Genomic DNA, 14273 nt, shown 5'->3' on the forward strand with positions numbered 1-14273 from the left:
TGCCACTCTTTTGCATATGTCCTTTTACCTTTCTTATTTCTCCTCTCCTCCCATTTTTTTCTATCACTCCACTGTCTGCATAAGCATTCATGATTCCATACTCCTCCATCTGCACATAAAATGGGCTTATTGGGGAACTCCTTAAAGATTTTCGGTGATTAATTTATTTTGAAGATATGTTTTTATTCTTTCATTCTACTTCGTTTCGGGTGTTGTTTTCCTGTCTGATCTTCAGCTGCTGATTCTCATCTTAATTTGTTGGACAAGAACTTTGTCCATTAAACTTCTTATGATTGATCTGAATATTAATATCCTGCCCCATCGTTCAGTTAGTTCTCTGTGCATGTTGCATCAGATTTTTTTCATAAATCCTACCATCCTTTACATTTTATTATTATTATTTGCTAAGCTACAACCCTAGTTGGAAAAGCAAGATGCTATAAGCCCAGGGGCCCTAAACAGGGAAAATAGCCCAGTGAGGAAAGGAAACAAGGAAGAATAAAATATTCTAAGCACAGTGACATCAAAATAAATATTTCCTATATAAACTATAAAAACTTTAACAAAACAACAGGAAGAAAAATTAGATAGAATAGTGTGCCCGAGTGTGCCCTCAAGTAAGAGAACTCTAACCCAAGAGACTGGAAGACCATGGTACAGAGGCTGTGGCACTATCCAAGACTAGTGAACAATGGTTTGATTTTGGAGTGTCCTTCTCCTAGAAGAGCTGCTTACCACAGCTAAAGAGTCTCTTCTACCCTTACCAAGAGGAAAGTAGCCACTGAGCAATTACACTGCAGTAGTTAACCCCTTGAGTGAAGACCTCTTTGGTAATGTCAGTTTTGTCTGGTGTATGAGGACAGAGGAGAATCTGTAAAGAATAGTCCATACTATTCAGTGTATGTGTAGGCAAAGGGAAAGTGAACCGTAACCAGAGAGAAGGATCCAATATAGTACTGTCTGGCCAGTTAAAGGACCACATAACTCTCTAGCGGTAGTATCTCAACGGGGGTTTGGTGCCCTGGCCAACCTACTACCTGTATTTGGATCTTCCAAGACTGTACCATCGTGTACGTAGTTCTGGGTGTTCAGTCACTTTCACCAGTCTTTCTTTCTCCATCATAAGGCTCAGCGCTACAGAGTATTTTAGAAGTTTTATTCTAGCTTTGACCAGATTGTGGAATTATCTTCCTAGACGGGCAGTTCAAACTTGCAGTGAATGTTTTCATGTTGAACAGGCTGACATAAGTCTCTCTTCATAGTTTTTTATACAATTTCCTTTTTAACGTTGTTGCTGATCTTAAGATGCTTTATATTCTGTATTCATTATTTTTCGTATAGTTCATTTGTTTCCTGATTTCCTTTCCTCACTAGGCTATTTTTCTCCGTTGGAGCCCTTTGGCTTGTAGCATCCTGCTTTCAAGCTTAGGTTGTAGTTTATATAATAATAATAATAATAATAATAATAATAATAATAATAATAATAATAATAATAATAACAATGCCTTGTTACTATTATTTACATTCAGCTTTCTCCTTTGTTGTTGAGGTGCATGGGACTTTCCATATTATTATTATTATTATTATTATTATTATTATTACTAGCCAAGCTACAACCCTAGTTGGAAAAGCAAGAAGCTATAAGCCCAAGGGCTCCAACAGGGAAAAATAGTCCGGTGAGGAAAGGAAATAAGGAAATAAATAAGTGATGAGAATAAATTAACAATATATCATTCTAAAAACAGTAACAGCGTCAAAACAGATATGTCCTATATAAACTATTAACAACGTCAAAAACAGATATGTCATATATAACAAATAGGGAATAAAGGGTTCTCGAAAATGGGATATAGTATAAATGGGCCCCACGTTGCTTCGAGAATTCTAAAGGAGATATAAGATGAAAACGAGGATATGGAAATCAAGTCACCTCCTCTTAAAATCATTTAAAGTAACTCTTGGCACTTTATTTAAAGGGCCATCATGAATTGCAGAGGCAAGGGACAGTGACAATGTCCTAGTTAACAAGACATTGCCCTAGAGATTGACCATATATACTTATGATCTTCACCTAAGCCATGACCATTGAGGGCCAGGCAATGGCTGTTGATGACTCAGCAAATATGCCTATAGGCTCCCCCAGACCCCGCCCTCCCTAGAAAAATTTTCATATTTTCCGATATTACATCAGATCAATCGGACAATTTGTTTCTTAGTTCCCTTAATAATCATGATGACTTCATCATTTGATATATGGTAATCTAAATATTTAAAGGGTGTTATGATGAATAAATATCGTTGGGCCCGCAGTAAGTAAGACTTTTCGGTGTGTTGTGGGTCTAGGAAAACAACCATTCAAAGTAAAGAGAACAAAATTTAATGCATGTCGACATTGCACGTGCATGAATAAAAAAAAGTGTAATTCTCTACTAAATCAAGTTTTGAAAAATGATCGCATCCCCATTTGGTACCATTGCAGAAATTATCTTATTTTCTTAAACACGCCTTTTTAAATTCCTTTCTCTGATAAACACTGCCCATTTCGGTTGTAGGAACTAAAATACACTGTCCCTATTCAATGAAAATTTTAGGCGGCAGACATCTTTATCACAGCTTCAGCCAATAATTCAATTTTTTTCGTGAGATTGTAAATATTACGGCCAATTTTCAATTACGAAAAATTCCTAATTACTTTAATAATCAGCTGGTTCACCTCGTAAAATGTCCAGTAGAGCAATTGAAGAGTTTCATCATAGATTAATCTATGGTTTCATGCAGCAATTGTTACATAGTATTCAGCAAAACTGTATCTTGCTGCTAAAGTTTCTGGATTATTTCAATAATCAATTGGACTACTGGACTGCAAGATCATCTAATAACTAAAGAGACCAACCAAGGAGACCAGCTTAACCATTCCATGCGTTGGTTCTTACATGGCAAATACGGTTAAAGGTCACTCCATAGTTCAAGAATTAAAGTAAAAACGTCTTAACTATGTTAATCCTAACTTACCTTACCTAATCTGACCTAACTAATATAGTTTTATGCCTGACCTTACATTATCCATACTACAAGCACTCAAAATATTACAGGTTTGGCACGAGTAAAAGTTTTCGAAGAGGGCGTAATTTTTTTCTATAAGAAAAAAAGTTTTTTTTTACTAGGTTACATTGCCCTGTAATACACTACAATAATACCATTATTTCAGTAATTAATTGGACTACTTCACTGCAAGATCGTCTAATAACTAAAAAGACCAACCAAGGAGACCAGTTTAACCATTCTATGCAGTGGTTCTTACATGGCAAATACGGTTAAAGGTCACTCCATAGTCGCAAGTTTAGTTTGGCAGAAGAAGAACGCTGGAGGAAACTTCAAAAATCAAAATAAACACCAATCATCTAACTCCTCTCGGGATTTAAAGTACGAGAATACTATACCACTGAATAGTTATCGTATCTAAACTTTCCTAAAGTTGGACAGATTAACGAAATGTCGAGTTTTAGGTAAACCATGGCAAATAGACCACCAAGCTCATTACGTTTGAGTGCCAATGAGTTAGAAAAGGCATTGAGGGAAGAGAGACAGAAATGGAGGATATTCAGATTGCAACAGGTGAGTATGCTATCCCATGTTTTAACCGAGCTAGAAACATTTCTGAAAACTTGGAGGTGTATATATGATAGCGGCCACCCATATGTATTATGGCTAACTTTGAATACGGCAGTGTAAAGGGGGTCGCAGGGGCCTGAAATCTCCCCCCCCCCCTGCGTTAGGTATGTAGGTAAGGACACGGCTTGTAGGTTAGGTTAGGGGGGAAAGTTAGGTCCATTTTTAATCAACGCATGAGGAACTGGCCGCTGATATACAAAGGCTCAATTTCTTGAATCATCGGGAAATATGTATAATAACAGCCACCTGAAAGTGTGATGAAGGCCGGCTTAGAATACATCATTGTAATGGAGGGTCACAGCGGACGTTAGCCCCCCCCTTCCCCGCTAGGTAAGTAGGTAAGGACACGTTGGGTAGTTTGTAACGCTACGGCCAAGCGTCCTAATTTGCTATTATTGCTCCGACTGTTATCTTGTATAGAATAAAAACGTTTGGAAATGGTCTACGGATCTTAAATATGTTGTGTAAGGGGGGATCCGGGGGGGCGCAGCCCCCCTGGGTAAGGACACGGCTTTTAGCATAGGTTAGGTGGTTTTTTTAAGTTAGTTTCTCCCGTCGTACTCGTAGGTAAGGAAACTATTGTGTAAGGGGGGGTCCGGGGGGGGAGGGCGAAGCCCCCCTGGGTAAGGATACGGCTTTTAGCATAGGTTAGGTGGGTTTTCTAAGTTAGCTTCTCCCGCCAAAATCGTTTTCAAAATGACGGCCACAGTTCAGAATATTGCCGTTTTCTACGTGATCTGGCCGTCACCCTACAAAGGCTCCAACACGTTTTAGGTTAGGTGGGTAAGTTTAGGTTAGTAGTTCTTGTGTACAGCACAATACTATATATAAATTTTATATGTATATATATATATATATATATATATATATATATATATATATATATATATAGTATTGTACTAGTATGATATACTTTGGAAACTAACAGTTTTCTTGGTTAGGCAAAGCTAAGCATTTTGCATAGGACTGGTGTACTGTACATAGTCTTTAGACTGAGAGGTTACAAGGTTACCAACTTTGAATAGTTTATGTTGCAAATTGTGCAGCGTTTATAGGAGGCTGGGTAATAGTTTGGAGCCTTTGTATATCAGCGGCCAGTTCCTCTAGCATGAATGGAAAATGGAAATTTACTAACCATATTGTAGTCCTTCATAAGACATGGCCTCTGTACTACAAAAATTGTCTGTTTTTCAGCAAAACATATACAGAAGAACAACTATAATATGTATAAGTATTAACACATGTCCATTAAATTTTCTCAATGGAAAATATAGTTTTATATAGTTTACCTTGGTCTGATATATATGAAGCTATTTTCATGACTTACAAAATATTATGATTTAATGTTACTGCATGTGTGTTCTTTGCATTTACTTTGGCAGTTGTTCTGTCATTTTTATGATGTAATCATTTATGGGCTTTTTAAACCAATTAAGAATGTCCCCATATTTTCGCATAGGTTCCCAGATATTTTTCAACAACCATTTTTCCACCTCGCTTCAGTTCCAGCATGAATATCATCATAAGAAGACATCTCCCATAAGTTACTGTAGTTCAATCTATTTCAAAATTGTGTAATTTCATTTATTTCAATAATTGATTATATGTAAAACCTTCTCTGTTCATGATTGGTGTGCGCAGTGCAACCATGTACTGCTATCCAGAACAGAGGTGCAATGAGATATGGTGATACAGTATTTAATTGCGAGTGAAACGAACCATGTCGTAGCAAAGACTATTTGGTGATCTTCCAATATGTGATCTACCAAGTTGTTTTCATTCCAATATGTGATCTACCGAGCTGTTTTTTACTCTTCCGTGGCTCTCTTTGATTGCAAAGGACAATAAACATCACTGCTTTCGGGTCCCGTTGGTTTCTATTTCGGGGATAGTTTTTAAAACTTCTAATGGTTTTTGCTCCACACGATCTACTCGTAGATCACATGCCATAAATAGTAAATCGCTGTTATAGATTGGTAGATCGCAGACTTTTGGTAGATCACGTATTGGAAGAGCACCGACTATTTGAGGGACATGATATAGATTAGGCCTATAGGTAATTATGATTTTTTTTACTTTCACGCCACTTACATGAACCATATGCTGTATATATCCAACTAGTTATCTTGCATTTATTATGAATTTATAACCATCAATGTTGCTCCAAATTATTCATTTTTGGTGTTTTCCCTCCCCCAAAAAACCTAGTTTCCCACTGGGATCCCCCATTATTGATTTTATGTAGAGGGTTGTAGTGAAACTCGAATGGGTGGCTTGCCCCAATATTCATGGTCATAAATGGATAGGAAATTAGACAAAGAGTAAGAAAAATATAGGATTCATTTATTTCGTTAGAAATCAAAGTATCATAGATTTACCTTAGAAGATTAGAACTAACATAATCCAATAGAATTCTTCAAAAATACTATGTTCCTATGCCGAAACAAACCCTTCGTTATTTATCTGGCGTTTATTCGTAATTTGTTTTGCTAAGACCAGAAAAGAAAATGTGTGTATCTGGAAACTATGTTTGGTTACCAGCTGTACCACTTTGTTGGGTGAGCACAGGTGAGCATGCTGAGGGTTGGTCTTTTTTCCTTCTTGTCATTGTCCCGGATGCCTCTCTCACGCTACAATGTTGTGCTTGATAATGCCATTTTCTTTCGGTGTACTGAACGTATCAGTGATACGAGTGTTTTTTCGAGTTGTATGCAAACCTGTCCCGGCCTTGAAGGGCACCCATGTGGAACTTTCGTGAGCTGAGCTAAGGCAGATCCACGTCCGTTATTCCCAAACTGCCATGGCAAGTGGTGTTCCTTTTCTTCACCCTGTGAATATCAGTGATATGATGAATTTGAAAATCATTGTTATTTTTCCTAACAATACAATCCCTTAGCTATTTGTAGGGGGGTATTACTTTCAGTGAAACTGAAAGGACGAGCCATTAAAATTTAGCGAGGGTTAACTACCTATTCCGCTAGTTACTGGGTGCAGAGGGGTAACTAGATACCCTTCTCACTCACGCACTTATGACTGCTTCACTTTGCTTGGAGGTAGGACTTCCGGGGGACAGGGTTGGCTGGTAAGTTTGTATAGATAGCTAAAGGGTTGTATTGTTAGGAAAGATACAAATTATTTCCAGATTTGTCATTTGTTCCGTAACTGGAATACAAACCTATGCTATTTATGGGGGTTAATCACCCGTTAGGAGGGTGGATATCCCTGCCAATCTGGTTTTTTGGCTTTACCCGGGGTTTCATTTTTTATGTAGGTTACTACAAAAACAAGGAGACCCTAACGCCTCGCTAAACTTTGCTACGCAAGCTGTGTTGAGTTACTAGCAATGTGACTGTCAAGGTATAAGTTATTCAAAGTTTAAAAGGTTTAAATGCTGCTCATGAATGGTAGTGGCAAGGGACAGTGACATTTCCCTATCGAGTAGAACAATGCCCTAGAGATTGACCATATGAGTTTGAGTGGAACTCGAACTCCAGTCTGGCACTCACCAGTTAGGGACGTTACCACATCGGTCACCACAACCCATAGGAAATAACTGAGTTGACCAAGACCTTCCCGATACCCCCTCGCTAGGGTATGGGGACGTAACAGTATTGACCCAATACAGTACTAAATACACAATGGAGCTATGGTTTACCTGCAGTGGTTGAGGCCAGCTTCTGCAGAGAGCCCGTGATGCTGCTTTCCCCAAGAGTAGGGAGGATGAAGAAAAGAACCAGTCATTCCTTTTCATTCACACAGACTAAAACTGGGTAACAGTACCCTCAACCTTCTGCTACTTGTTCATTTAGGAGCCTGAGGTACTAAACCAGCTGTTGTGTAGCCACCATAGGACCGATAGAGAATGTATCGAGTCTCTTGTGGGTCAGGTCTTCATAGGTAATTGGCTGTGAAAGTTGTCTGACGCTTCCACACCCCTGCTTATAAAACCTGTGTCACAGAGTAGTTTCTTTTGAAGGCTAGGGCCGTAGGTATGCCCCTGACATCGGGAGCTCTAGTTTGATGTGTTGGAGGAGGATCTGGATTCTGAGCGTGATCGATGTCTCTGCGAATTCTTCCTGAGATGGTGTTCTTGGTGATCCTGTTTTTGTTTTTCCGTTGCTGACGTAGAGCGAAGGGACTCTTGAGATAAGCTGTTCTTTTGATGTAGAGCCTCAAACTCCTTACTGGGTATACAGTAGTAATGGATGATCTGGATCGTCAGTTACGGAGCGGAGACTTGTTATCTGAAAGGAATCTAATCTAGGATCCGAAACCCCTGGATTCTGAGTCTTGGCAACAAACTCGGGGATGAAGCTGAATGTTACCACTCCTCATCCCCGTGAATGGGCATTTTCATAATCGAGACCACAAAGTTCACTGACATACAGTATTTGGCCAAAGCCAAGGCAAGTAGGAACACCGTATTCCAAGTAAGGTGGCGATCTGTTGCCTGGCAAAATGTTCATATGGAGGCCTCTTTAGAGACTAAAGAACTCGAACCACGTTCCAAGGTGGAGGTTTGTAACTCCATATGAGTAAGAAAAGTTGTAGCAATGAGATGTCCATTCCTTTCGGTTTGAAGGTGAGCTTCAAGGCTGAGCGATAGCCTTTCACTGCTGAAACTGAGAGGCGCATTTCCTCCCACAAATGCACGAGGAACTCCGCTATTGCTGGAATAGTGACATCAAGTGGTGAAAGTGTGCCCGAGGGTACCCTCAAGCAAAGAACTTAACCCAATACAATAGAATGCCATGGTACAGAATCTGTGGCACTATCCAAGGCTAGAGGATATTAATTGGATTTTGTAATATATCATACTATTCAGTTCATGTTAATTCTAATAGCCAGGCCTTCTCCATCATGAGGCTCAATACTACACGGTATTCTAGAAGTTTTATTCCAGCTGTTACCAAGTTGTGGGATGATCTTCCTAATCGGGTAGTTGAATCAGTAGAACTTCAAAAGTTCAAAGTTAGAGCAAATGATTTTATGTTGACTAGGCTGACATGAGTCTTTTTATCGTTTATATATGACATACTGTATCTGTTTTTGACGTTAATAGTTTATATAGGACATATCTGTTTTGACGCTGTTACTGTTTTTAGAATGATATATTGTTAATTTATTCTCATCATTTATTTATTTCCTTATTTCCTTTCCTCACTGGGCTATTTTTCCCTGTTGGAGCCCTTGGGCTTATAGCATCTTGCTTTTCCAACTAGGGTTGTAGCTTGGCTAGTAATGATAATAATAAAAGAAAAGAGGTGTAACTAAAGGAGGATTCAACATCATGTATGGACAATCCTTATGATGCTCTAACTTTGTTGATACCATCCCAATGATTTGGTGGTGTCTAGACCAACTGCTATAGGTTGTGCATGTATAGTGGCTTTATTCATCTCTCTGCTCGAGAAATGACTGCTCTGTCTAAGACATTAAAACTACAACTGCTGGCTGTAAATGAGTGATGGGTTTATGAGGAAATAAAGTTGTTCAATATTGTACAGTACATTGCTGAAAAGAAAACCAATTAGTAAAAATTGAAATTATGGGATGCTTTACTTTACATGCCATGGATTGTGTTTAATAATTTTTTTTTTTGCCAGGTGCGAGAACAAGCAAGGTTTGAAGCCAGCCGCGTTCGTGGCGCTGTTCAACGAAGGAAAGAGGCAGTGATCCAGAATTTACAAACGGAACTTCTTGAGAAGTGGCAAGAAGATAAAGAGAATGAGGTTCAGCAGTTACAAAGGGAATATGAAGAATGCTTTGAAGCATTTGGGAAGGCTCATAATAATGCAAAGGAACAGGTAGTTCATCAAAATTTTTATAATTTTTCCTGACATTGAAGTATCATATCTTATTTTAACCCTTTTACCCCCAAAGGACGTACTGGTACGTTTCGCAGAAGCCATCCCTTTACCCCCATGGACGTACCGGTACGTCCTTGCAAAAAAATGCTATAAAAAATTTTTTTTTCATATTTTTGATAATTTTTTGAGAAAATTCAGGCATTTTCCAAGAGAATGAGACCAACCTGACCTCTCTATGACAAAAATTAAGTAGAGCAATTTTAAAAAAATATACTGCAAAATGTGCTGGGAAAAAAATAACCCCTTGGGGGTTAAGGGTTGGAAATTTCCAAATAGCCTGGGGGTAAAAGGGTTAACAGGTCATTAATCTATGTGATTATCCCCTATCAGTAACTCTCCTTTGCTTTTAGTCTTGGTTATAGGTCTCCTTCACTTATGGGATTAGTACTGTATGTCATATTGTAAAATGATGCAAATTCAAGCTGTTCTCTTTTAGTTTTGTTGCTATTTAAGATAGACGACCGTTAAGAATATTGCTCTGTTAGCTTAGAGTTTGGAAATTAGTTTTGCATCTTTTTTTTTCAATCACTAAAAGCAGAAATTTTATGCAGTTTAAGGATTCCGCTTCTCATAGCAGTGCACAGTGCATCTGTTGTGATTTAGTAGTATGGTAAGGGTTCTTATAGATAACACCGGGAGATAAGTTTCATTTTTTGTTCCGACACTAAACACAAACCCTTTCGCTCTTTATTTGGAATATACTTTCAGGGAGCTGCACGGCAGCCATTTTGAATTTTTGCCTCTAGCCGAGTTAGCCCACATTTTCATGAGGTTCACCCCAGTTCATTTTAATCAGGACCTTCAAATGGACTAAAATCAACCTTCAAACCTTGGTCCTGGAAAAATGGTCGCAGGACCCTGTTTGGGAACTCTAATAATCGTAGATTATTTGATTAGGTAGTAGCACCACAGGATTTTGTGTAGCTTAGAGAAAAACTCCCATTCAACATGTGATTGCAAGATCCTGAGCTCACTTTAGATGCTAATGGTTTTTGTATGGGATTAAGAGCTGTCATTGAGATTTCTAGTGTTTCGAATAAGGGGCACTTTGTGTAAATCTTGAGTCTTTCATGGCACCCTCTATTTCAGCCATTTTGAGGGCTTCATCAAGACTGTAAGATTAAAGTGATCCCTTTTTCCAGCTTTTTTAAAATTGTAGATGACCTTCAATAGGATTTAGCCCCTTCTTGAGACCAAGAAAATCATAATCTCCATCATCATAACAATGAATCCTCTTCTCTAAAGGACTTTACTCTTCTTCATGCGCACTGAGGTGCATGCTGTGCCTCCCAGAGATTATCATTTTGGCTGGCATCAGTGCTCTCCCTCAGGAAGATGGAGACTTTCAATGTCCCTAGGGTATGAATATGAGGTTTTATGATTGAAAAGGTAGCCTTAACCGTCTGAACCAAGATCTTCCCTTTAATCTGAAGCAATAACTTTGTGTTAGCTTCTGACACCATTAGTAGTAGAAGGCATTATGGATGATGTCAAGTCTAGATGCAAGGAACCTATGGTTATATCACAGGTTTTTCTGCTTGCATATGGAAAAATTAGAATATTTTATCAGTGGGACTGGTGCTTCACACACCCCAGTAAAATTCTGCCTAGTATCAATGTGCTAGAGAATCTTGCCAACTTAGCTAAAATAAGGAGACTGGTAGCCTCTATTTCATGAGCCTCCATTTTAGATATACAAATAATTGCCTGCTGTGCCAGCAATGTTTTAGGTAAAATGGAAAAAGTTTAAAAGGGACCTTCCAATTTGTTTTCTTACTCTGACTGTAGGAGCTTAATGTTGTTGAATATACTGTCATGTACTGCCACCTGTTCCTTATTCTTGACCTTCCTTATGAAGGAAATTTCTTGATAGGCTGGATGATTTGGTTATGGGTAAAACTTAATAGACGGTGGTCTTCCAAAAACCAGCCACATAACTTTACATTTCATCCTTCCGAGGAGGTCCAAGCAAACCTGACTTTGTGAATAACTGTTCCTCATTTACTCTTTTACTTTGACTTCATTTATTACTGATGCTTTTGAAGGGGTCTAAAACACCAACATACTGGATATGGCTTTTGGCGACTGGTTCTTGAGAGAGGAGATTATGATCTGTCTCCTAAAGCTTAAAGTGTTTATGTTTTTTAAATCTTTGAAACATTTATGCCTGACAGGGTTGTAGGTGGGATAATGGACAATTCCACCAGAGTTCCCTTAATTTTAGAATGCAGCAGGGACCAAGTCTTTGTCAAACGACCATGAAGCCATTGACAATGTTATGGGGATGGTGGACCAGAAAGTCCTCTTGGTTACCTTAATTGCTCCAGTAAAGCATTTATTGACCAACATAATGGCTAGGATGGATCAAGTCTTCCATAATAAATGGTCCCTGCATCTGGGATTTTGCAGTATGTTATAGTCTAGTTCATCCATCACCTCACTAACAATTTTCCAAATTATTTGGCCATTCTGTGAGACCAAGTGGTATGGGCAAGCAATTCTTTTGTTGCACGAGGCATTTTGGAAATGACCTGATCACTCTAATTGGGTCTCAGAAAACCTGGTTACTCATATTAAACTGCTTAGAGGTGGTCAAGTATAGTTTAATTTATAGACATAATCTCCATTCTAGGCAGCAGTCAATGGAAAGGCTTAAGATGTTTTGGGTGGAGGGTCATCTGCAGTTGGTGTTATAGGAAATATCTGGAGACTAAATTCCAGTAATCATATCCTGTATATAATGAACTCTCTGCTTTTCTTTGGGTGTTTGGGAAATTGAGAAATTTGTTCGTGTTTGTGATTAAGTGTTAAGGGTCCACTCTATCATTACTGTTTTGGAGTAGATGCAAAAACTTGGGGAATTGATTCATGTGCTAGAAGTTTTAGAGATTCATCCTAAAATTTTCAAATGTCCTTGAGATGAGAGATTTGTGGTAAAAAAAAAATGTAGTACTGTATACATTTTAGAAATATCTTTTTTTCTTTTGGGGGGGGGGGTACAAGCCAATCTAGGAAGAAATAAGACTGATTCTCATCTTATATTCTCTAGCAGTGAAGTAAAGCAACACAAAAACAACTTCTGTACTTTTATTGCCACTAGGTTTACTGTGGAGTCTGCATGTACAGAGGTATATTAAGAGTGTCTTCTTTTTGAGAGCATTCATGGAAATTTAGGTAAACACTTAGGCTAACAGAATATGTATAAAATGAAATTTAGAAAATATTTTATACTGTATATCTTCACTTACGTTAAGATACAATAAGTTATTAAAATTTTAAGTATTATATTCGCCACTCACTATCGATTACTGGAAAAAGAATTCTTTTATTCCAGTACAGTTATTTTTAACATAACAATTAAGGGTGGTCATTTAAATTTTTACTTCCAGCCAGATGCAGCAGAACTGCTGGCTGAAAACATGGCAGTCAACAGAGAGAAAGCGGTCAAACGTGGGTGTGAAGCCGCTAGAGAGCAGAGAGAAGGCATTGTTGCAAAGGAAAAAGATAAGAACCGAATTAATCAGATGAGGAGATCTGCCATTAGGAAAGAGAAGTTAAGAGCGAGCCGAGTTGCACAGCTTCCTACCCCTCAGGCTTTTGTCAAGGAAAAGTAAGAAAATATTGTACTTATGTTTTTCAACTTCAGAAAAAATAATAATTTTTTTCATACAGGTACTGTCTTTTGCCCGTATTGATGCATGTTTTTGTAAGACTAAGAGGACAGACACCAAATAATGAATTGTAAAAAGGAGGAGATAGAACTATTACTGAAATTTGTGAGGATTTGAGATACGGTAGTTCAGAACATTGACTTGAAAGAAACTATCCATAATTATGAAATTGTCTTTTGACATTCAGTAGTCGTAAGTATAATGTGTTTTAGAATGAGAGGTGGAGAGAGAAATATGCCAAGCATTTTTAAAGTATTGTCACTCAAGGATAAATCCAGTTGAGCGGTGATGTTGATTAAAAGAATGGGCTATGGAATAATTTTGCTTATGAATCTTAGCTAGTTACATTACCATGCTACAAATTTATCAATTACTTTATACCTCGCTTTGTTATATAAAGGGAATTTATTTAGTTTAATGTGATTTGTTTAATAATTATTGCATCTATCTACTAAATATTTAAGATTTTTGCTGAATTACTGTACTGTACTTGCAAAAAAGTACAAAGCCATTTTTCTCGTCTTATTTTGAAATGCTTGCAAGTCTTAATTTTAATGGAGTAGTCGATATTTTAGTAACGTTTGAAAATATGCAAAACTGTGGGCTGAAAAGAGATCAAGGGAGACCAGTTCATGGTGGATATGGTTTTATCTTTCAACTCTGAGTAACTAACTAACTAATCCATGCAATGCTTTGCAATACAAAGGACCCTCATTAGAATCTTATAGCTGTGTTCATGCAACAGCATGTCTTGCAATCCTGAGCACAATATGTGAGGTATTTTAGTTCACTAAATATTCCATGGGGAAGTATTACTATGCCAGTCTTTTTTTTTCTCTCTTCATTTTAGTAATCTTTTATTATTTATCTTTCAGAGAACCTGTTCCAAAGCCAGTTCCTACAGTCCAGTTGTATGAACATGGTACACTCACCACTACCAGTTATGTGCCCAAGAATTTTGTTATTGAAAAGGAGTTGAAGTCTACGAAGGTAAGTTTAAATGCTCAGCATTATTGATTTTCTATATTTTCTTTCTACTGATGTTAATGGTGTGTTACTC

General features: G+C 37.9%; 1 protein-coding gene across 1 annotated transcript in view; it reads left to right on the forward strand.

Moving 5' to 3' along the window:
- The first annotated feature begins 3382 nt into the window (after positions 1-3382).
- Positions 3383-14273, forward strand: part of LOC137624557 (uncharacterized) — a 45864-nt gene continuing 34973 nt past the window's right edge. Inside the window, 4 exon segments of the mRNA XM_068355458.1 lie at positions 3383-3615; positions 9279-9479; positions 12932-13152; positions 14089-14203. Of these exon segments, the coding sequence (XP_068211559.1) occupies positions 3514-3615; positions 9279-9479; positions 12932-13152; positions 14089-14203 (639 nt within the window). The 5' untranslated portion in view covers positions 3383-3513.

The sequence above is a fragment of the Palaemon carinicauda genome, chromosome 31 (genome assembly GCF_036898095.1).
Source record: "Palaemon carinicauda isolate YSFRI2023 chromosome 31, ASM3689809v2, whole genome shotgun sequence".
Lineage (NCBI taxonomy): Eukaryota > Metazoa > Arthropoda > Malacostraca > Decapoda > Palaemonidae > Palaemon > Palaemon carinicauda.